A 24470-nucleotide genomic window follows, 5' to 3' on the forward strand; every position below is an offset into this window, starting at 1 on the left:
TACACAATAAGCAATGAATGAGCAATCAAATGCTAACATTTATCAGTAATATCAAACAAAGATTCATGCATTGCTTTTGTTTGATATGACCTTATAAACATTTTTATTGTATTTGAGCATATCTGCATATTCTTGTGGTGTGGCTTCCGTCTTCTCTGATTGAATGACAAACATTTCACCACAGAATGAACAAAGGTAGATTCATAATATCTCATCTTGTAGTACTGCTGGGAAATCGTCAAGAGTGCATCACGTTACTAAGTGTTTAATTTATCTCGCACAGAGGACATCTTCATGAACTTATGCTTTTCTTTGACTGCACTGCTCTGAGGTAAGGCATGTCTCTTGTGAACTGATCTTTTTAAAAGTATAAATCATTAGAAACATGGTGTAAACATTAAGTTTATGACAACAATTATTCATTTAATAAAAATATTAATCAGGAATGGGAGAGTCTGCAGTCTCCAGTGACTATTAACTCTCTTAAAATGTCTTTAAAGAGATAAATATAAACACAGTTTTTACTATTATTACTACTACTATTACTTGTATTATTAATACACACAAGCAGAAGGTACAATTCATTGCTTACAGTTGTGGACAGAGTAAAAACAACTTGTTGTAGGTGTTTTGGCACACAAGTATATTTAGTTTATTTCCTGTGTTTGTGTCAGAGCTCCAGTGATGTCTGTGTTCCAGATCATCATCATCATCATCATCATCATCATCATCATCAGCTCTGTGTTTCTACACACTCACTCAGGTTGGTCCATATTACATCGTTTATTTTCGATGAAAAATATCACAGCATTTACCAACAGAACCACTATTGATGATGAAATGAGGAAAATTATTGTGCAGGCATGTGATGTATCGAGTAAAGACTACCTTCGTCTCTTCATCAGATAAAGATATCATATGGCTTCAAAAGACTTTAAATAGCCTACAGGGTACAAGTCATATTTAAGTCATAATTAATTTTATGGTGCCATTTTGTCCTTTTGGTGCTCAACTATAGACTACCGTATGTATGCACAATGGGTATGGACAAGAGCAGCATAAAGAAAAATCTTTAAAATGTTTGGGAAAGCCAACTAACTGAAATGCTATTTAAACTACTTCTTCTTCATCATCATCTTCATCATCATCATCTTCTTCTTCTTCTTCTGAGACTAAAATTTCGGACTCAAAAGCCTTGTCCAAATACCCACACTTGCTGTCTTTGCACTTGACCACTATCTACTTACATGACGTGTTTCCTGCTTTTGGCTCAAGTGTTCAAGTAGGTGTGAAGACTGCAAGTGTGTGAAGAACTTTTGATTGCCCGATGGGACACACTTATAGTTTTGCAAAAAAAATGCAAGCTAAACTTTATTACGCCAAGACCGCAAGTGTGGGTATTTTACAGTTGCAATTGTTGTAAAATACACATAGCCCACTCATCTTTGCATCAATAAAATGTGCAAAACTTTATATTTTACTACCAAATCATATGTATTATATAATTAATTTAACTTACAGTCGTATGTTTTCTTTGACATCTTGCGATTTCAGGGCATGTGAGTTCCCGAACTTAATGCATGATGGGATACGCTTAGCCTCGAATACCGCTCAGAAGTGGTATTCAAGATAGTGTGGGTTTAGTTTGCATTAAGGGCACTGCACTTGGGCTTTATTTAAAGACATGGGACAATCATGTGCACTTATATCCTGTCGCGTGCAAGAGCTCTCAAGTGGCCAATACCGCAAGTGTGGGTATTTGGACAAGGCATAACTCCTGCAGCTTTAACTCCTTAACCACCAAACTCGGTCAGACCTTCAGACTGTTCTGATTCGGGTTGCTATATCTTTTCTAACTGACTTGACTTACAGTTTTCCTAAAAATTACTATTAAAACTCAGAAAAATTCCCTAGACTTTTATTTGATGTTTAAATGAGCCCAGGCTGCTTAACCCTTTCGCACGTAAGTTTAAAATATTCTGGCTGACCCCCCAGCGTGAGTTTTTTAAGGCGACCGTTATTTAGAACGTATCACTTTATTGCTTCCATGGTGACGCGTCATTGCTTGTCAGGTAACGCCATAGACTGTAAAAAAAATATGGACGTAGTGTCTGTGACGTCACCTGTAGATTTCTGAAGAGCAGGCGAAAATGAGGCCGCTGCCATCTTAGCTGCGTGTCACTGCACGTCACTCCTGGATAACTGAAAATGGGCAAAGAGGCGGGACATAGTTGATCGGAGGTGCCATGGTTACTGAAACCACGCCGCCTAGCTCGACGTGACCATGTTAGCAGGCAAAGGGATCTAAAATATTAATATTCTAATGATATAACTTATCTTTATTATTAATAAAGATAGGTTATATATCATTAGAAAGTTATAAAGGTTTACTGTCAATCTACAGCGTCTTTTTTACGAATCGCGTAAACTGCATACGCGTAACCCCTCCAGCACCAGTAATTGAAATTTGTGTCAGGTTTGCACGTCAACACGAAAAATCAAACGGGACTTCATACCTTTATAATGAAATAGTGATCGCGAAATGAATCCAATCCGTTGCACCTTGGGTATAATGTATGAGTGTCCATTGAAAAAAAAAAAAAAAACAGTCCTTTTTGTCCACAAAAGCGTTAAATCCATGAAATATTGATATATTATCCATTGTTTGCATCACATTTCTTCTGAATGATCTGCTCTTCATCATCGTTCTTCAAGAAATTATGCAACCTGAGCAGCGTTTATGTTGTAAAACTGTATCTAAAAAAAAAAAATGAGCCTGCGTCCAAAATGCAGCATTTTTCATTATAATATACAGTGCTGTCAGAGTTTGTGGTGTCTTGAGAGGGATATTCTCCAGCCATTGTCATAGTAAATCTCATGAACAAAACTTTTAGTCAATGCCAAGATAATCCTTTCCTTCCGCATGCATGCACATCTACACAGACGCACATCTGTCTTGATCATTAACACAGCAAACCATATTATTTTATAATTGTATAAAATAATTTTCTTGTTTTCCAGCTACAATGGTGAAAGTGAAACTTAATGAAAATAAACTTGACCAAAATGTGGCTTTGTCATTTGTATTTATTACAGATTCATAATATCTGATCCGTTTGAATATGTACGTGCTCATGCCATGAATAATGTACAAAAACACGTTTAGAAATGTTATTTGTGATATAGCTTGTTGCGATCACTTCATAAAGCAGCACACCTTTATTGTTCAGCTTCTCTTTGTATTTATCCATCATGTATTTATTCCATTTCGGTCCAGTAAAACTTACTAGCGACTCCACAATAATTCAATTCCGAGCTGCATCACAGAGGGTCATGCAGTTATGTTATCCCTTAATGCTTTAACATAAAAAAATCAGGGCGATATGATGATATGCTGGCTGAGATCAATCTATATTGTGTTGATTATTTTATCTGGCAGATATATCGGTGCCACAGTTATTAAAGGTTATAGAACGTCTTTTTAAAAGATGTAATATACGTCTAAGGTGTCCCCTGAATGTGTCTCTGAAGTTTCAGCTCAAAATACCCCATAGATTTTTTTTAATTAATTTTTTAACTGCCTATATTGAGCCATAATTATATATGCACCGATTCCTTGTGCGGCTCCTTTAAATCTCATGCTCCCCCGCCCCCAGAGCTCACGCTTGCCTTAACCAGCATAAACAAAGTTCACACAGCTAATATAACCCTCAAAATGGATCTTTACAAAGTGTTCATCATGCAGCATGTCTAATCGCGCAAGTACAGTGTTTATTTGGATGTTTACATTTGATTCTGAATGAGTTTGATAGTGCTCCGTGGCTAAAGCTAACATTACACACTGTTGGAGATATTTATAAAGAATGAAGTTGTTTTTATGAATTATACAGACTGCAAGTGTTTAAAAAAAGAAAATAACGACAGTCTTGTCTCCGTGAATATAGTAATAAACGATGGTAACTTTAACCACATTTAACAGTACATTAGCAACATGCTAACGAAACATTTAGAAAGGCAATTTACAAATATCACTAAAAATATCATTATATCATGGATCATGTCAGTTATTATTGCTCCATCTGCCATTTTTTGCTATTGTTCTTGCTTGCTTACCTAGTCTGATGATTCAGCTGTGCACAGATCCAGACGTTAATACTGGCTGCCTTTGTCTAATGGCTTGAACATGAGCTGGCATATGCAAATATTGGGGGCGTACACCCTGACTGTTACGTAACAGTGTTATTTTGAGATTCGCCTGTTCTTCTGAGGTCTTTTAAACAAATGAGATTTATATAAGAAGGAGGAAGCAATGGTGTTTGAGACTCACTGTATGTCATTTCCATACTGAACTCTTGTTATTCATCTATGCCGAGATAAAATACATTTTTCATTTGATGTCACCTTTAAAAACTGCAATAGAGAAATCATTCCTGTGTTGTCCGATAAAAAGCAGCAGTATGATTTCTATGCATGTGTATATCTCCTGGCCACATGACTGAGCGATTAAATGAACACAAGATATTCAAATATTAGTCCATTTATTCTAAGCAAGTACAAACAGCTCTTTAAAAAATCAACGTAAATACAGCTGTTTTTTCATCTGGTGATTTGTATTTGTTGTCATTGTACGCTCCTGAGCATGTCCTAAAACATGGTGGCGACTACCCAGAATGCAACGCACAGTGATGTAGTTTGCCATGCTCTATAGCGCCAGCCAAAGCGCGCACACACATTTGAATTTGGCAGTTGATCACATGATGCACTGAACATTCTAATCACACCGGTGTGATCGTACACATCAGAGGGTTAAACTCCAACTGTCAATATTCAAATTTAACTTCCCAGAATCTACTGAGACTCATTAAAGGCCCCGGTATAGACCATATGTAGCCCCGCCGCTTTTCAGCGTTGCGCTCGTTGTCTTTTGACTTCCAGTTTGTATTTCCACAGCGATATTACATTTATGAATGAACTGCTCGTTTTAAAATCTTCCCGATCTACTGACATTTATTAAGACATCTGCTTTAAACATAACAATGCTCATGATAACTTTCATTAACTCTACAACAAGTAAATCCACTTAACCAACTAATTATTCTTTAACAGCGATGCCATAGAAATGTACAGAGCTTCCGCAAAACGGAAGTTCAAAGACAATTTTATAAAGATGGCGGCGCGCTTGTTTCTCTGGTAAATAATGTCTATACTTCAAACAAAGTTCTTTTTTGTTCTTCATTTAGGGGTAAAACGAAGTTCGAAATACGTGACCAGCGATATACTGTAAACGAACATCTGATGCTGCCCACACTGCTGAGATCGACGTTTAGATGAATATGTAAATATGTGCCGTGGACTTCTCAGTAACAAAATAAACACAACAAAAATGAGAAAACAGCAAGCATTTTTATAGAAAGCATAAGAAAAGCAGCATGGGAATGTTAGCACAAGCTCTGCAAAGTAGCACTCGAGTCATGTCACGTTTATTTATATAGCACTTTATTCAATAGATTGTTTAAAAGCAAGCAGCTTTACAGCATCAAACATGAAAAACTATGTCAGTCCCTCATTTAGTGATAGTGAAGGCGGAGCCTCAGCGCACACCTCCTGTTATGTTATCATCACTGACCAATGGTAGTACAAAGGTGTTATGCAGCTGGAGCGAACTTTTCCTGAAAATTTGCTTTGGCAAGCCATTTTGAACTTCCAAAAAGAACACAAAACGAACTTTGTTTTTGCCTGATTTTGTTTGAAATGACGTCACAGAATTCAAGACAACTGCTGGGACTAAAACTAGGATGGACACACAAACAAACGTTAAGGATATCTGGATGCGAATGGAGAGATAACGCCACAATATGGTAATTAATCATCTGACAAAGAAACGACAAAACAGCAGGGAGAAATAGCAAAGAAAATCAGAGAAGAAGTGAAACAGGTGTGAAGGCAACTCAGTGCGAGCGCTGATAGTAGTGAGAAACAGCTGAGTCTAATAGGCAATGAAGACAGAGGGAAGAAGGAGAAAAGAGGAAATAAGGAGAAAATCAAACCCGGCTCATGACAAGAATACCCTAGAAACCACATAACAACACCTTAGCAAACAACCCGAGTACCCTAGCACCCACATAGGAACACCCTAGCAACCACCCCGAATTGCCTAGCAACTGCATAACAACAACCTTGCAACCACCAAGAATACCCTAGCACCCATATAGGAACACCCTAGCAACCACCCAGAGTACCTTAGCAACTGTATAGCAACAGCCTAGCAACCACCCAGAATAACCTAGCACCCGCATAGGAACATCCTAGCAACCACCCCAAGTACCCTAGCATCCGCATAGGAACACCCTAGCAACCACCCAGAGTACCTCACCAACTGTATAGCAACAGCCTAGCAAACACCCAGAATACCCTAGCACCAGCATAGGAACACCCTAGCAACCACCCAGAGTACCTTAGCAACTGTATAGCAACAGCCTAGCAATCACCCAGAGTACCTTAGAAACTCCATAGCAACAGCCTAGCAACCACCCAGAATAACTTATTACCCACATAGCAACACCCTAGCAACCAACCATAATACCTTAGCAACTGCAAAGCAACAACCTAGCAACCACCCAGAATACCTTAGCACCTGCATAGGAACACCCTAGCAACCACTCAGAGTACCTTAGCAACTGTTTAGCAACAGCCTAGCAGCCACCCAGAATACCCTAGAACCAGCATAGGAACACCCTAGCAACCAACCAGAATACATTAGCAACCACATAACACCACCCTAGCAACCAAACCCGAGTACCCTAGCACCCAAATAGGAACACCCTAGCAACCACCCCCAGTACCCTAGCAACCGCATAGCATCCCCTTAGAAACCACCCAGAACAACCTAGCACCAGCATAGGAATACCCTATCAACCACTCTGAGTACCCTAGCAACTGCATAGCAACACTCTAGCAACCACCCGAGTACCGCTGAGACTGTCTTGCCATCAAAATGTCAAACTTTAAGCTGTAAAATTACTTTAAACTTTAAACTACTTCAAAATGAAAACCCTAAAACGTCAAGCTTTTAAAATTTTAAACTTCTTCAAATTTTCAGGTGTGGTGTTTGCAACCTAACTTTAAAGTTTGTCTCAACTAACTTTTTAATCTAATATGTTTTTATGTTTCAGCTGATGATCTCTATTTTGCCGTGATGCCTCAGACAGTAACAGCTCTGACAGGCTCTTGTGTGCAGATTCCTTGCACATTCAACATCTCCAATTTTGAGGACAAACTTAAAAAGACAAAATCTATTAATGGGATCTGGCTAAAAAATAAATCACAGTTTGCTGACAATGACAGTTTCATAGCTTTTAATAGCAGTAAAAACATCATTAGTGGATTTAGTGACATACAGATAACTGGAGATCTCAGTGAGAGGAACTGCACAACTGTCTTCTATAACATCATGAAGAATCATTCAGATCTCTACTACTTCAGACTGGAAATGGAGCCAAATGTGTTCAGAGCAACATTTAACCCCAATCAACCTGATTCAAGGAAGACTGTGAACATCAGTGTCATAGGTAAATGTCTTCTCCATTGTTTTTAAAATACAGGTTTACATTTACATGTGAATATTATTTACATAATTAACATCATAAGAAAGATTTCTTAATGATGAACAACCATTTTTTTCTGTAGATTCACCACATCCTCTCATCCTTAAACCTACTGATCTGAAAGAAGTGATGGAGGAAACAACAGTCAATCTGAGCTGCTCTGCTGAAGCCCCCTGCCCCGAACAACCTCCTACAATATCCTGGTCCAGCATCCCTGAATCTGCCCACATTACAACGCAGTTACAGGAGAAACATGATAAAACACAGTCACTGTTTTCACACATGACCTTCAAAGCTTCATACATGGATCACAGAAGGAACATCTCCTGCACTGTTACATATCCAAGAAATACACTTGAAGACTCAACTGTGGAGACCATTGTGATGCTACGAATCCTGTGTAAGAGATTTGGAGTAGATTTGTGTTCATAATACTTGATGTGATGAAATTATTAGATCAGTGTTATAATGTAAGATCAGGTCTTAATGTTAAGTTTACTCTGCTTGTGTTTCTGTCAAAGTTCCTCCAAAAGAAACTCACATCACCATCGATTCATCTGCTTCAGTCTCTGTTGGCACTAATGTGACTTTGACCTGCAAAAGCAAAGCCAATCCATCAAATGACATGAACTACACCTGGTACAAACATGGATATGACACGCCTATAGCTCGGGGAAAGAAGATTAGTTTCATAGTAACTAATAATACAGGATTTTACTTCTGCACTGCACAGAATAAACATGGAAAACAGTCATCAGCAGAGATCCAGCTCACAGCTGAAGGTGAGTTTTTCACAGTCTAAATGTAAAGAACAAGGTCATTGACAGATCTAAAGCAATGAATATTATTTGAAAGACAACATTTTGGTCCAATTACAAGCGTTTCATTTGCTATAGGACAAGATGGACAATCTATGCCTCTGATTGCTGGTTGTGTGGGAGGAATTGCAGCAGTGCTCACTCTCTCTGCTCTTGGTTTTTGTACAAGGTAAAGTAAGTTATATTCACTTTCATTGTGAATTAGACATTAGTTGTATTCCTCTTATAAATGCCATTTTGAAACATCCTGTTTTAAGAAGTACTCAGCATTGTACTTGTGTTCGTTTAAGCATCAGCCACAGTTAAAAACGGAGTTGCTAGTGTTTGACTTCATACAGTAAAACAAACTATTAGAAAGTACTTCAGTCATGTGCATGTAACATATTAATACTACATTATTCTTAATTTCTTCATAGAGAATTGTTTCCATTTGTGAGAACATAGTGGATTCATGTACAGTGAAAAATTAAGTTTAAATTATTTTGTGTTTATTGTCAAGTTTAATATTCAATGTCTATATTGAGGCAAATGTGAAGATGTGATTTATATCCATCAAACATGCTGTATTTTAATAAAATTATTTTTTTCTGCTCATCAGATATGAGAGGTGACCATTTTAAATGTATTTAGAATATTTTACAACATATTTCTGTTGTCATTGCCAATTTACACTTGATTCATTTGAACATAATTATTTGATAAGATTATTTAGGCCAAAATAAAAATGCCCCTAAAACATTTTGACCTTCTTTCTTCATTAGGAGAAAAAAAATCAATAAACCCAGTGACAATGAGAAGGATCCTTCTGGTCAGGTAAGTTTAGTTTAGTTTTATATAGTTTTGTGTGCAAATCTGATTCATAAAATTTCAGTAGGCTATTAGACATTTATTATTTATTCATTCAACAGCTTGTTCACATTTATGAGCATTCATTTATTAAAAGTTAATTTATTTCTTTTATCAAGTTGATTATGTGAAAGATACATAATACAAATTTGAGATTACATGTAAAAAAAAATATATATATATTTTTAGATTACATATAAAAATATTTTGCAAATAAAACATAATCTGTTTTCACTGTGCACAGGTCAATAAGATTTTGGATGATGAAACACTGATCATCTACTACGAAAAGACTGAAAACCCAAAGCAGCAGAACTACTGCATCACAGAGACACACTTCAAACATGATGAATACACAGAAATAGAGTACAGAGTATTTTAGGATTTGTAGACTCACTTAAAGGGTTAGTTCACCCAAAAATGAAAATTCTGTCATTTATTACTCACCCTCGTGGCGTTTTACACCCATAAGACCTCCGTTGATCTTCCGAACACAAATTAAGATATTTTTGTTGAAATCCGATGATTCAATGAGGCCTCCATAGCCAGCAATGACATTTCCTCTCTCAAGATCCATAAATGTACTAAAAATATATTTAAATCAGTTCATGTGAGTACAGTGGTTCAATATTAATATTATAAAGCGACGAGAATATTTTTGGTGTGCCAAAAAACTTTTTAGTGATGGCCGATTTCAAAACACTGCTTCAGGAAGATTCGGAGCGTTATGATCAGCGTATCAGATCATGACTATTAAAAATTATATTAGTCAAGTCAAGTCAAGTCAAGTCACCTTTATTTATATAGCGCTTTTTACAATGCAGATTGTGTCAAAGCAGCTTTACATTGATAACTGGTACATAGTTTGGCTGCACAGCAACTCTTAATAATAGTGTCAATGCAGGCAGATCAAAGCACTGTTGAATAAATGTCAAGAATACTATTGAATATCAAATGTCAAGTGTCCCCAACTAATCAAGCCAAAGGCGACAACGGCAAGGAACCCAAACTCCATCAGGTGACATCAGGTGGCAAACAAGTGGCAGATAGTTGTTAAAATGGAGAAAAAACGAAAAAAAAAAAACCTTGGGAGAAACCAGGCTTAGTCGGGGGGCCAGTTCTCCTCTGGCGAACAGTGCTTTGTTACAATCAGGTTGCTATCATAAGTCTGATAGGATCACGCCGGTATGGACGGTCTGTTGAGGAACTGTGCTACTGGCTGTTGTGTCGATGAGGCCTTCACAGTGGATGATCTAGTCGACTCGATCTCTGCTGATACTTCAGGGCTGCGTTGTGGTCGTGTCCAGTTGAGGATCGTATTCATCACGCCGGTATGGACAGTCTGTTGAGGAACTGTGGCACTGGCTGTCGTGTTGATGATGTCTTCACAATGGATGATCTAGTCGACTCGATCTCTGCTGATACTTCAGGGCTGCATTGTGGTCGTGTCATGGCACCGGTCCTTGGTCTCAGCTGGATACGGCCCAGATCCGGTTGACTACGGCACTAAGATCCAGTAACACTAATAGAGAGATACAACCACGATCTGATGAGCAAATCATTAGTAACTCTAATGAGAGCAGTCTCAGTACTATGGCATGGTCTAAATCCTGACTGGAAATCCTCACAGATACTATTTCTTTCTAAAAAGGAACATAGTTGTGATGAAACTGCCTTTTCTAGTATTTTTGACAGAAAAGTGAGATTTGAGATCGGCCTGTAATTGACTAATTCTCTAGGATCAAGTTGTGGTTTTTTAATAAGAGGTTTAATAACAGCCAGCTTAAAGGTTTTTGGTACGTATCCTAGTGATAAAGATGAATTAACAATATTAAGAAGAGGATCTATGACCTCTGGAAGCATCTCTTTCCATAGCTTAGTCGGAATAGGGTCTAACATACATGTGGATGATTTTGATGATTTAACAAGTTTAGACAATTCTTCCTCTCCTAAAGCAGTAAATGAATTGAATTTTTCTTTAGGGACACTACAATGCACTGTCTGACACAAGACTGTAGTAGACGGTTGCATGGTTATAATTTTTTCTCTAATATTATCAATCTTGCAAGTAAAGAAGTTCATAAAGTCATTACTGCTGTGCTCTTTGGAAACATCAGAAGTTGAAGCTTTATTTCTTGTTAATTTAGCCACTGTATCAAATAAATACCTAGGGTTATGTTTATTTTCTTCTAAAAGTTTTGAAAAATAGGAAGATCTAGCAGTTTTTAAGGCCTTTCTGTACTCAGTCATTTTCTCTCTCCACGAAATGCGAAATACTTCTAGTTTTGTTTTCTTCCAGCTGCGCTCCATTTTTCTAACTGCTGTTTTTAGGGCCCGAGTGTGCTCATTGTACCATGGTGTTGGATTAATTTCCTTAATCTTTTTTAAACGCAAAGGAGCAACTGAGTCTAATGTGCTGGAAAAGAGAGAGTCAATAGTTTCTGTTGCAATATCGAGGTCTTCTAAGCTGTCTGGTATGCTAAGGCGATGAAACTGATCTTTAGTGGTGGAAGTGATGGTTCTACCATATTTATGGCAGGGAGGCAGTTTAGCCGCTTTCACTAAATGTAATATACACGAGACTAGATAATGATCTGAGATGTCGTCGCTCTGCTGCAGAATTTCAACAGCATCAATATCGATTCCATGTGACAATATTAAATCTAAAGTATGATTACGACAATGAGTGGGTCCCGACACGTGTTGTCTAACACCAATAGAGTTTAGAATGTCTGTAAATGCCAATCCTAATGAGTCCTTTTTATTATCTACATGGATATTAAAATCACCAACAACAAGGACTTTATCTGCAGCTAGTACTAATTCTGATAGAAAATCGTCAATCTCTTAATCTATTAAAAATGTTATGTATTAAAAAACAAAACACAAGAGCGTATTACTGGGTATTTATGTTTTTATATTTATGGTGCTGTTTTGTCCTTTTTGGAGCTCAACTTCCATATGTCAGAGTGTGCAAGAGTAGCATGAAAAAAAATCTAAAATATTTATTTTAAGAAAAATAGTCACACAGGTTTGGAAGAACATGAGGATTTGTAACAAACAGGGTGAGATTTTTCATAACTTTTTTGGGTCAGCTGTGCCTTTTGCCCTTTAAAGTTTAACCTTTACCACTCTTAAGGTTAACCACAGACCTTATTTCAGGCAAGACGGAACAGGATGTGCTAAAATCCAAACTCATTTCCGGCTTTTGGCACACAAGAATATGTCATCCCTGCAACTCTCTATTACAGCAGGGATCACTCATATGTTATTTAATAAATAATAAATAGTTACTTTTCCTGAAATACACAATACATTGAACAGTTTTGACAGTAATTTTTTTTTATAGTACATTGTTGTCAATCCTGCCTCGTGACTTTTATAAATAAATTAGTTTCACTACTGAACTGCTACATTATATTACTCAGCAAGAAGGTGGTAATGCCGCTGAGTATTTTTTTAAACTCACAGCTTTATTGTTAGTAGAGAGTTATTTATTAATAGTTATTGTCTCTCTCTCTCTCAAAAAAAAAAAATAATTAAAATAAATGTTATAATTCAATCAAATAAATGTCATACAACTTTGTCTGATTCAAAACAGGCAGAATGCTAGATCTAACAAGTCATACAGCTGGCAAAAATAACCATAATTTTTTATCTCTTTTTGACCAAGTATCCATGGTATAAGAGGGATAATCTAAGGCTAGGTTTGGATTACATGATTTTAATGAACTTCATGTCAGAGGTAGGGTTTGCTTTCAAGTCATGCACTAAAATCATGTAATGCACACCTAGCTGTGGATTATCCCTTAAAGGTTCTGTGTGTCAAGTTAAGTCACCTTTATATATATAGTGCTTTTTACAATGCAGACTGCGTCAAAACAGCTGTACAGTGATAACTGGTATATAATTTTGGCTGCACAGCAGCTCTTAAAGAAAATGGTGCACACCTAGCTGTGGATTATCCCTTAAAGGCTCTGTGTGTCAAGTTAAGTCACCTTTATATATATAGTGCTTTTTACAATGCAGACTGTGTCAAAACAGCTGTACAGTGATAACTGGTATATAATTTTGGCTGCACAGCAGCTCTTAAAGAAAATGGTGTCAATGCAGGCAGATGCAAAGTACTGTTGAATATCAAATTTCAAGTGTCCCCAACTAAGCAAGCCAAAGGCGACAGCGGCATGGAACCCAAACTCCAACAGGTGACATCAGGTGGCAAACAGGTGGCAAATAGGTGTTAAAATGGAGAAAAAAAACTTTGGGAGAAACCAGGTTTAGTCGGGGGGCCAGTTCTCCTCTGGCGAACAATGCTTTGTTACGATTCAGGTAGCTATCATAAGTCCGATGGGATCGCAACATTCAGTATTTAATCCAGTTCCATCCAGTTGAGGATCGTATTCATCACGCTGGTATGGACGGTTTGTTGAGGAACTGTGCCACTGGCTGTCATGTCGATGAGGCCTTCACAATGGATGATCTAGTTGACTCAATCTCTGCTGATACTTCAGGGCTGCATTGTGGTCGTATCAAGGCACAGGTCCTCGATCTCACCTGGATATGGCCCGGATACAGTTGACTACGGTAAAACTCGGGATAAACAGAAAGACTAATATTAGCGTAGATGCCATTCTTCTTCTGATGTAATGAGTACATCTAGTGTTATAAGAAGTGTTCCCGGTTCTGGCTGACCTAATTTATGCAGCCTAATAATCCTTTAAGGGATTTGAAAATATAAATTGATAATGTGTTATGCGTATGCCAGGTTAAAGAGATGCGTTTTTAGTCTAGATTTAAACTGACAGAGTGTGTCTGCTTCCCAAACAATGCTAGGAAGATTGTTCCAGAGTTTAGGTGCCAAATAGGAGAAGGATCTACTGCCTGCGGTTGATTTTGATATTCTAGGTATTATCAGCTGGCCTGAATTCTGAGATCGCAATAGACGTGAAGGACTATAATGCGTTAAGAGCTCGCTCAGGTACTGGGGAGCTAAACCATTTAGTGCTTTGTAGGTAATTAGCAAGATTTTAAAATCTATACAATGTTTAACAGGAAGCCAATGCAGTGAAGAACTGGGCTAATATGGTCATACTTCCTATAGTTCTAGTAAGAACTCTAGCTGCTGTATTTTGTACGAGCTGTAGTTTATTTATCAGGCGAGCAGAACAACCACCCAGTAGAGCGTTACAGTAATCTAGGTCATGAACACATGGACTAACTGTTCTGCATTTTTCATTGAGAACATATGTTGTAGTTTAGATATATTTTTAAGATGGAAGAATGTGGTTTTACAGATGCTAGAAACATGGCCTTCAAATGAAAGATTGGTATCAAAGAGCACACCCAGGTTCCTAACTGACGACGAAGACTTAACAGAGCAGCCATCAAGTGTTAGACAGTATTCTAGGTTATTTCGTGAAGAAGTTTTTGGTCCAAAAATTATAATCTAGTTTTTTTCTGAATTTAGTAGTAGGAAATTACTGGTCATCCAATTTTTTATATCAGCTATGCATTCTGTTAATTTTGTGAATTGGTAAGTTTCGTCAGGGTGCGAAGAAATATAGAGCTGAGTATCATCAGCGTAACAGTGAAAACTAACGCCATGCTTCCTAATGATATCTCCCAAGGGTAGCATGTACAGAGTGAAAGGCAACGGTCCTAGTACTGAGCCTTGCGGTACTCTATATTGAGCCTGAAACAAATTTCCCATTGGGACAATAAAGTATACCTAACCTAACCTAACCTATATTGAACTTGTGATCATTATGACATCTCTTTGTTTACTACTATAAACTGATAACGGTCAGATAAGTATGATTTGAACCATGACAGTGCAATTCCACTAATGTCAACATAATTTTCGAGTTTTAAAAAAATATTGTGATCGATAGTGTCAAATGCAGCACTAGGATCCAGTAACACTAATAGAGAGATACAACCATGATCTGATGATGAGAACAAATCACTAGTAACTCTAATGAGAGCAGTCTCAGTACTATGGCATGGTCTAAATCCTGACTGGAAATCCTCACAGATACTATTTCTTTATAAAAAAGGAACATAGTTGTGATGATACTACCTTTTCTAGTATTTTTAACAGAAAACTGAAATTTGAGATCGGCCTGTAATTGACTAATTGTCTAGGATCAAGTTGTGTTTTTTTAAAAAGAGGTTTAATAATAGCCATCTTAAAAGTTTTCGGTACGTATCCTAGTGATAAAGACGAATTAACGATATTAAGAAGAGGATCTATGACCTCTGGAAGCATCACTTTCAATAGCTTAGTCGGTATAGAGTCTAACATACATGTTGTTGATTTTGATGATTTAACAAGTTTAGACAATTCTTCCTCTCCTAAAGCAGTAAATGAATTGAATTTTTCCTCAGGGACACTACAATGCATGATGCGATCTGATGCGATACTGTAGTAGATGGTTGCATGGTTATAATTTTCTCTCTAATATTGCCAATCTTGCAAGTAAAGAAGTTCATAAAGTCATTACTGCTGTGCTCTTTGGAAACATCAGAAGTTGAAGCTTTATTTCTTGTTAATTTAGCCACTGTATCAAATAAATACCTAGGGTTGTGCTTATTTTCTTCTAAAAGTTTTACTCTGATTTTATTTTCTTCGAAAAGTTTTGATCTAGCAGTTTTTAAGGCCTTTCTGTACTAATCATTCTTTCTCTCCATGAAATGCAAAAAACTTCTAGTTTTGTTTTCTTCCAGCTGTGCTCCATTTTTCTGGCTGCTACCTTTAGGGCCCGAGTGTGCTCATTGTACCATGGCGTTGGATTAATTTCCTTAATCTTTTTTAAGCGCAAAGGAGCAACTGAGTCTAATGTGCTGGAAAAGACAGAGGCAATAGTTTCTGTTGCAAAATCGAGGTCTTCTAAGCTGTCTGGTATGCTAAGGCGATGAAACTGATCAGGAAGATTATTTATAAAGCGATCTTTAGTGGTAGAAGTGATGGTTCTACCATATTTATGGCAGGGAGACAGTTTTGCAGCCTTGACTAAATGTAGTATACACAAGACTAGATAATGATCTGAGATGTCATCACTCTGCTGCAGAATTTCAATGGCATCAATATCGATTTCATGTGACAATATTAGATCTAAAGTATGATTACGACAATGAGTGGGTCCTGACACATGTTGTCTAACTCCAATAGAGTTTAGAATGTCTGTAAATGCCAATCCCAATGCGTCTTTTTTATTATCTACATGGATATTAAAATCACCAAGGACTTTATCTGCAGCTAGTACTAACTCTGATAGAAAATTAGCAAATTCTTTGATAAAGTCTGTATGGTGTCCCTGGTGGCAAACACAGCAAATCTAGATCATTGTCTGTGATAATATCATTTATAATAAATGCTTTTGAAGAAATGGATCTAATATTTAACAACAAAAGCTTTATCATTTGTTTATCAGTATTATCTAAATAGGTTTGGACGTTTTTTGTTTTTACTAGTTCGGGGTACAGACACAGTCTCTATGTGATAATATCTAGGTGGAAGAGTTTCTATGTGTTGGGAATTATCTGACTTCTGTAACGTGAGGCAGCTAGCAGATGGTCAGTTTAGCCAGTCTGTCTGCTTCCTGACCTGGGCCGTAGTTTGTCATGTTTCAGCTCTGACTATGTGCCATATTACTAGAGAGATGAGCAGCACCATCCCGAGAGGGATGAATACCATCTCTTTTCAACAGGTCAGGTATGCGACAAAAACTTTTCCAATTGTCTATATTATTCTGCGGACACCACTTAGACAGCCAGCCATTGAGTGATGATAATCTGCTAACTATCTCATAACTCTGATGAACAGGAAGAGGGCCAGAGCAGATTACTTTTTCTGACATTGTACTTGTGAGTTCACGCACCTCTTTAATGTTATTTTTAGTGATCTCCGACTGGCAAAGTCGAAAATCATTAGTGCCGACGTGAATAATAATTTTAGAGTATTTACGATTAGCATTACCCAGCACTTTTAAATTTGCTTTGATGTCAGGTGCTCTGGCTTCCAGTAAACATGTGACTATGGTGGCTGGTGTCTCTATTTTCACGTTCCTTGTAATAGAATCGCCAATAACTAGGGCACTTTCAACAGGATTATACATAGTTATACAGAGTTACAGACCCAAACCACTCTGAGCAGTGAGGAAGACAGGAGCAATCGCTCAAAATGAACAGTCCGCAGTGAAGGTCAAATATCGCTCGACCTGAGCCACAATAGTACAGAGCAGATAACAACAGTGCTGTAAGTGAAGCACTCAGAAAACACATTGTTTACAAGGTAATACAATCCGCCTAACCCTGAGAAACTACAGGGTGGAGGCCAGCCTCAAAGACAAAGAAGCCACCCACACTCAACCCAACCCTTGAATGCTAGTTCAGCAGGCTTAAGAGGAGCCTAGTGAGGGCCTATTTAGCTCAGCTTCCAAAATGCAGGCTGCAGCTAATCAAATTACTAATCATTACTAATCAAATAGAAAGGGTAACAGTCTATTCTGCCTCTACACCAATCTGCATCATGCAGAAGGGGTCCGGGCCTTGGCCACATGACTCTCAATGAGAGGAGGCCAGCACTAGAGATAAAAAGGGGACCTACACTCGCTTAACGAGGGGTGAGAGGTGGGAATGTACATCAGACCGCCTTCGCTATCTCTAATACTAGCCTGATTCAGCTATCACGGCGGCCCAGGTGAGGGCCAGCCCAAGCACACAGATCTACCTGGTGCTTCTCAGAGCAGTGGCCTCTAAGCTAAACTCTCAACTGAGAGGAGGCAAACACACTCAAGTAACACTGCTAAAGGTGGCTAAGAAATACAATAAAAGTCTTAGCTATCCTAAGCTTGTTTAAAATGAGTGACATAAACCAGGTAAGCATGTCAGGCGGCCCCGTGGGCCGACGCTGGACATAAATCTATCTGAAGCAAAGTCCACGCCCCTCTCAAACTGCTCGGCGAGCCCCATCTGGGAACCCCATGACCTGAGTCTCCATTCTGCCTCAGCACGAGTGGGACCAGAGCCGCCAGGTCCAGATGCCGAACTCTCTCCCCTTGAGAAGAGAGCCAGACGAGACCGGAGATTGGAGATTGCCGAGATTGGATATGTGTTTTAGACACCGGTTCCCGTGGAGGCAGTTCTGCTAGTGCTTTGGACGCAAAGTCTCGTTCCCTTTCAAAAGGGAAATATTTAATGATATCATGTTTTTTTTTTTTTTTTAGTTTGGACTGTTTTGAAGAAATTCTGTCTTGATTGAACTGAGCACTTCTCAGGTTTAAGATATCTAAACAATCGGCTGATTACATGAATAGCCTATATGTTTTTGTTCCCAGCCCTACTGCAGGTTAAAACTATAAATTTTACCTACTCAGATCTCTAACTTATGGAAGCTTATTTCCACCACTGAGCAAAAAATAAAAAAGGAAAGTACGACATTTTATCTCACAATTCTGACTTTTTTTTTTCTTGCAATTGTGAGATTACATCTCACAGTTCTGGCATTTTTCCTCAGAATTGTGTGATATAAACTCCGATTGTGAGTTGAGAGTCACAATTGCGTGTTATAAAGTCAGAATTGTGAGATATAAACTTGCAAGACTGAGAAAAAAATCTGAATTGCAAGATGTAAACTCACAATTGTGAGAGAGTCAGAATTGTGAGATAAAAGCGCAATTACCTTTTGCAATTTGTTTTTATTCTGTAGCAGAAACAAGCTTCCATCCTGACCACTATGCTACAATGCACTATTATTTCAGAAAGAACTGCACTATTATTTCAGAACTGTAATCATAATCTCAATACTAAAGCCTCTCTGTTCTTTGCTGTTGGGTTGATAAACAGATTTGCATGATGAAGTGCAACAGACAATGTTAATGTAGTCCAAAAAACAAAAACAAAAAAAAATCCTGTTACTTGATAGTCTAGTGTTTAAGTACAGTACAAAAAGAATTTAAATATATTTAAAAGGTCATTTGATAGTGTATACACAGGTTTTACAGACATGGGAATTTGGTAGGCTAATGTTACATGCGTCACCTGTTGAAAGTACACATGGGGACTCCTGGAAAGAGTTAACCTGAAAACTAGTCAGGTTCTCAGAAATCCACAGCTCTGTGAGGAAATCGTGCTGGACTTTTGTTTTACTCTGAATGAATGACGGACTGCTGTAGGTGAGGCTTCTGTCGTTTTATTGTCTCTTTGAGTTCATTTCAGACTTTATCAATGCAAAAATATTCACATTAAAATATAATTCAGAAAATATATTTTTAAGAGTTTGTGTTTATCAAGAATGTGTGGCATGTGAAGTATCTTTGTAGAATTAAAAAGTATTGTTTTCATGTTTTTGTGTTTGTACCTACAGCGCTTGAGATGTCTGTCTTTCCTTTCATGGTTTTTCTGTTCTTCTATGAACTTGAACTTGTATCTTCAGGTGAGTCAGTTCCTGCTGTTTAACAAATGAAAATTATCAAAAAGCTTTCCTATTACACTTTGTGAAACTAGATTTTAAAGTGTCTGTTTATATTACTTTTCTGTTTTCAGAACCTGCATATGCAGAATTGCCTGAAAGAATAACATCACTGAGTGGCTCTTGTGTGCAGATACCTTGTAGATTTGATGGGTCAGAGATCAGTTTAAAGATCACAGAAAATGTATTTGGCGTCTGGATAAAGGAGGACCGTTTTCTCAATCCAAACAGTTTGGTGGTTTTTAATGGAAGTACAAACATCATCAAAGGATTCAGTCGTATAGAGATACTTGGAAATCTTAGTCAGCGTGAATGTACCACTGTTCCCTTTCATGGGAACATCGACGCTACGTCCAATGATGCAATGGGAACCCTCTGCATTTTGTGTTCGTGAAGCACCTCTGTATCCAACCAATGAGAAGACGTGACGTCAGAGGCGGGTGACGTCACGGACCAGGAAACTATAAAGCATACCCGGAACAAAGAACGCTAGCTTCTGTTGTCTTCAGCAAGCGCTATCTGTATCTTGTCTGTCTTATTTATTGTTGTCTGTCCAATTTATATTACACAGTGATCTCTTTGTCTGAGGACAAGAGCTTCCAAGCACAACATAAAAAGACATATATATATATTATGGCGGAAAGAAAGCAGCAGTTTACGAAGTGTGTTCATCCCTGTCCTCGCTTCACCACGGACGGGGATACACACGAGATGTGTGTCAGATGCCTGGGAGTTGAGCACGCACAGGCAGCTCTCGAGGGAGCTGTCTGTGTGCACTGCGAAAGGCTCACTCTCAGAGTGCTGCGTTCACGCCGGGCGCTCTTCGAGGAGGGCGCCGCGGCGAGTGTTCCCCGCGGGTCCGGTCCCGCCGCTGCTGAGGCTCGGCGCGGTCTGCACTCGTGGGGTTCACAAATGGATCTGGCAGAGGGGGGAGAGACGGGCCCAGCCTTATCGCTCCCCTTACCTGCCGGACCCAGTGTCTCTCCTCTGGCGGTGGAAGCACGCGCTGCGGTTTCTTCCCCCCGGAGGGAGACACAGACACTCAATATATCTTCCTCCGAGGAGGTTGATGTGGAGGGTGTCGAAGGGGATGAGGAACCGCCATCCTCATCCCCAGCTTATGAGGAGCTGCTGGAAGTAGTGACCAGGGCAGTTGAAAAGCTAAATATTGACTGGCCCGCGGAAAAACATGAAAATAGACCCAAAAGCAAGTTGGATGAAAGATTCCTTCCCGCACGGTCACTACCCCAGCGTCGGGGTCTGCCGTTCTTCCCCGACCTCCACACCGAGGTGTCGAGGTCGTGGAGAAGACCTGTCCAATATCGTGTTTTCAGCCCCCAAACGTCTTTATATAGCAACATCACGGGGCTGAAGCACCACGGCTATGGGGCGATGCCTCGGGTAGAGGAGACGCTTGCGAGCTATCTCTCGCCCGAGTCTGCATCGTCCCTCAGGACCCCGACATTGCCCACCAAGCCCTTAAAAATAACATCTAATTTGGTGGGCAAGGCTTATTCGGCAGCGGGTCAGGCGGCGGCGTGCCTGCATACAATGTCAATCTTGCAGGCATACCAAGCTGATCTGCTGGGGGAGATAGATGAGAGTGGGGAAGCGACATTCGATGCAATCCAAGAGATCCGTAAGGCGACAGATCTAGCTCTCCGGGCCACCAAGGAGACGGCCAAATCAATAGGCCGTTCTATGGCAGCCCTGGTGGCCACGGAGAGGCACTTATGGCTCAATTTATCAGACATCAAGGATAAAGATAAGAATGTCTTGATGGATGCGCCGCTGTCTCCTGCTGGCCTGTTCGGCGACGCAGTTACAACTGTCGTCGACAGGTTTCAGGAGACACGCAAGCAGTCAGCGGCCTTCCAGAAAATTCTTCCCCGCCGCTCTCACCCCCCCGAGGCTGCTGGGCGGGAGCAGCCTCGGCCGACAGCCAGCTCCTCAGCGCACAGAGCGCAACAGAAGGCCAGTGTCGCCTCCCGTGCTCCCCCACAAAAATCATGGGGACCGGGCCGGGCGACACAGGCGAAGCCTTCCGGAGGTAGGACGGATCTGAGGACCGTCATTATCTCCCGGAAGGCTTCAAAAAAGAGGTCCTGACATTATTAGTGCAGGATCTCTCGAGGGCAGCCCCCTCCGAGAGGATTCGGATATCGGGTCCTCCTCGGTGCCCTCAGGGGACCGTCTTGCCAACCCTGCCACCCAGTGTGCGTCAGGGCGCAGCGGTCTCCACTGATCCACCGAGGAGGGTCGGTTGGCGCTTGATTCGTCTGTCTGCCGGTGCGCCGCGTCAGATGGACGAGCCAAGTGCTCAAAAAACACCAGAGACCAGTCTCGAGAGACTGGTTCCCTTAGTAGAATATGTGGAAGAATGGAAACGTCTCCCAAACATTTCGAAGTGGGTACTGCTCATAATAGAACAGGGTTACAAAATTCAGTTCGGTTCTACACCGCCCAGGTTCAATGGGGTGCTTCCCACAGTGGTAACCCCAGAGCAGTCTCTGGTGATGGAACAAGAGGTTACGACGCTTTTGCAAAAAGGAGCTATAGAAAGGGTTCCTCCTCCCAGCAAAATGTCGGGCTTTTACAGCCGCTACTTCATTGTTCCAAAGAAGGATGGAGGGTTGCGTCCGATCATAGATTTACGTGTGTTAAATCGAGCTGTAAAGAAGTTGAAGTTCAAAATGCTTACACTCAAACAGATCATTCCCCAGATCAGGTCCGAGGACTGGTTTGTGGCGATAGATCTGAAAGACGCATACTTTCATGTATCCATCCATCCTTCTCACAGGAAGTTCCTCAGGTTTGCTTTCGGGGGCGAAGCTTACCAATACAGGGTTCTTCCTTTCGGCCTATCGCTATCACCCCGCACGTTCACGAAGTGCGTGGATGCAGCTCTGGCTCCGCTGAGACTCCAGGGCATCCGCGTGCTGAACTATATCGACGACTGGTTGATACAAGCTCAAACAGAACAGTTGGCAGTTCAACATTGAGATGTTGTTCTGTCGCACATGAAAAGGCTTGGGCTGAGGCTCAACGCCAAAAAGAGTGTGCTGGTCCCGAGTCAGGTTGCAAACTATTTAGGAGTAATCTGGGATTCCACCACGATGCAGGCGCAACTGTCCCCTGCTCGTGTGAATTCCCCGTGAATGGGGTGAAGCTAGGCCAGTCACTCACTGTAAAACAGTTTCAGAGACTGTTGGGTCTGATGGCAGCTGCGTCCAACGCAGGCCTCCTGCACATGAGACCCTTACAGTGGTGGCTCAGGACCAAGGGGTTTTCTCCGAGGGGAAATCCTTTTCGCATGATCAAAGTCACGCGGCGATGCCTTCGTGCTCTGGTCATGTGGAAAAAGCCTTGGTTCCTGTCCCAGGGACCCGTGCTGGGGACTTCTCGTCGTCGTGTAATGCTTACGACAGATGCTTCTCTCACGGGCTGGGGGGCGATCATGAGTGGTCGCTCAGCTCAGGGTCTTTGGGAGGACCATCAGCTCTCCTGGCACATAAATCGGCTGGAGATGATGGCAGTGTTTCTAGCTCTGAGACACTTCCTCCCAGACCTGAGGGATCACCATGTGTTGGTCCGCACGGACAACACTACGGTGGTCTCTTACATCAACCATCAGGGGGGCATGCGGTCTCGCATATTATCAAAGTTGGCCAGCCGCATCCTCCTCTGGTCCCACGGAAAGCTCCTCTCTCTGAGAGCTGCTTATATTCCCGGGCGGTTGAATGTGGGGGCGGACGCTCTGTCGAGGCAGAGCGTGAGTCCGGGGGAATGGAAACTCCACACCGAGGTGGTGGAACTAATATGGAAAACATTCGGTCGAGCTCAAGTCGATCTATTTGCCACAGAGGAGTCATCTCAGTGCCCTCTGTGGTATTCCCTGCAGCACCCAGCACCTCTAGGGCTGGATGCTATGCTACAGACGTGGCCGAGGCTGCGCCTGTATGCATTTCCCCCGATCTCACTGCTCCCCGGAGTTCTGGAGAAGGTTCGCCAGGAGAGGGTCGACCTAATACTGGTGGCCCCTTTCTGGCCGACCAGAATATGGTTCTCGGACATAATGTCTCTTCTTCACGGCTCGCCTCTGGAGCTTCCTCTCAGACAGGACCTCCTGTCGCAAGAGGGCGGTACGATTCTCCATCCCCGCCCAGAAACATGGAAACTGTGGGCCTGGCCTCTGAGGGGGCAAGGCTCATAGAATCTGGTCTCCCAGCCGAGGTTGTGGAGACCATTCTTCACTCCAGAGCTCCCTCCACAAGGAAGCTGTATTCATATAAATGGAAACTGTTTGCCGCATGGTGTGGCCAACATAATTTGGATCCTGTCCAGTCTCCAATCAGCTATGTGCTGCAGTTCCTTCAAGAGAAGTTTTCCGAAGGTTTAACCCCTTCAACACTAAAGGTGTACATCGCAGCCATTTCGGATTATCACAGTCCTGTAGGGGGTTCCTCGGTGGGTCGAGACCCCCTAGTCATGCGCTTCCTTCGTGGCACGCTCAGGTTGAGGCCTGCGGCGCGCACAAAAACTCCGACCTGGGATCTGACTATTGTGCTCCAGGGGCTAGCTGAGGCTCCCTTCGAGCCAATAGAAGAAGTATCAGACAAATTCCTGACACTAAAAACTATCCTTCTGTTGGCAATTTCATCCCTAAAAAGGATTGGGGATTTACAAGCGCTGTCAGTCGCTCCATCATGTTTAGAATTTGCGCCTGGTATG

At 40.7% G+C, this 24470-nt stretch overlaps 2 protein-coding genes across 2 annotated transcripts in view; both read left to right on the plus strand.

The window, feature by feature from the left end:
* Positions 1-24470, plus strand: part of LOC125257434 (sialoadhesin-like) — a 103283-nt gene that overhangs the window by 34054 nt on the left and 44759 nt on the right. The window lies entirely within an intron of this gene.
* On the plus strand, positions 191-9769 carry LOC125257431 (myelin-associated glycoprotein-like). Its single transcript, XM_048173753.1, has 8 exons — positions 191-331; positions 675-763; positions 7173-7568; positions 7687-8004; positions 8126-8386; positions 8501-8591; positions 9184-9235; positions 9513-9769. Exons 1-8 carry the CDS (start codon positions 303-305, stop codon positions 9648-9650), a joined length of 1374 nt encoding a protein of 457 aa, XP_048029710.1. The 5' UTR covers positions 191-302; the 3' UTR covers positions 9651-9769.

This window comes from Megalobrama amblycephala, linkage group LG22 (genome assembly GCF_018812025.1).
Source record: "Megalobrama amblycephala isolate DHTTF-2021 linkage group LG22, ASM1881202v1, whole genome shotgun sequence".
Taxonomy (NCBI): Eukaryota; Metazoa; Chordata; class Actinopteri; order Cypriniformes; family Xenocyprididae; genus Megalobrama; species Megalobrama amblycephala.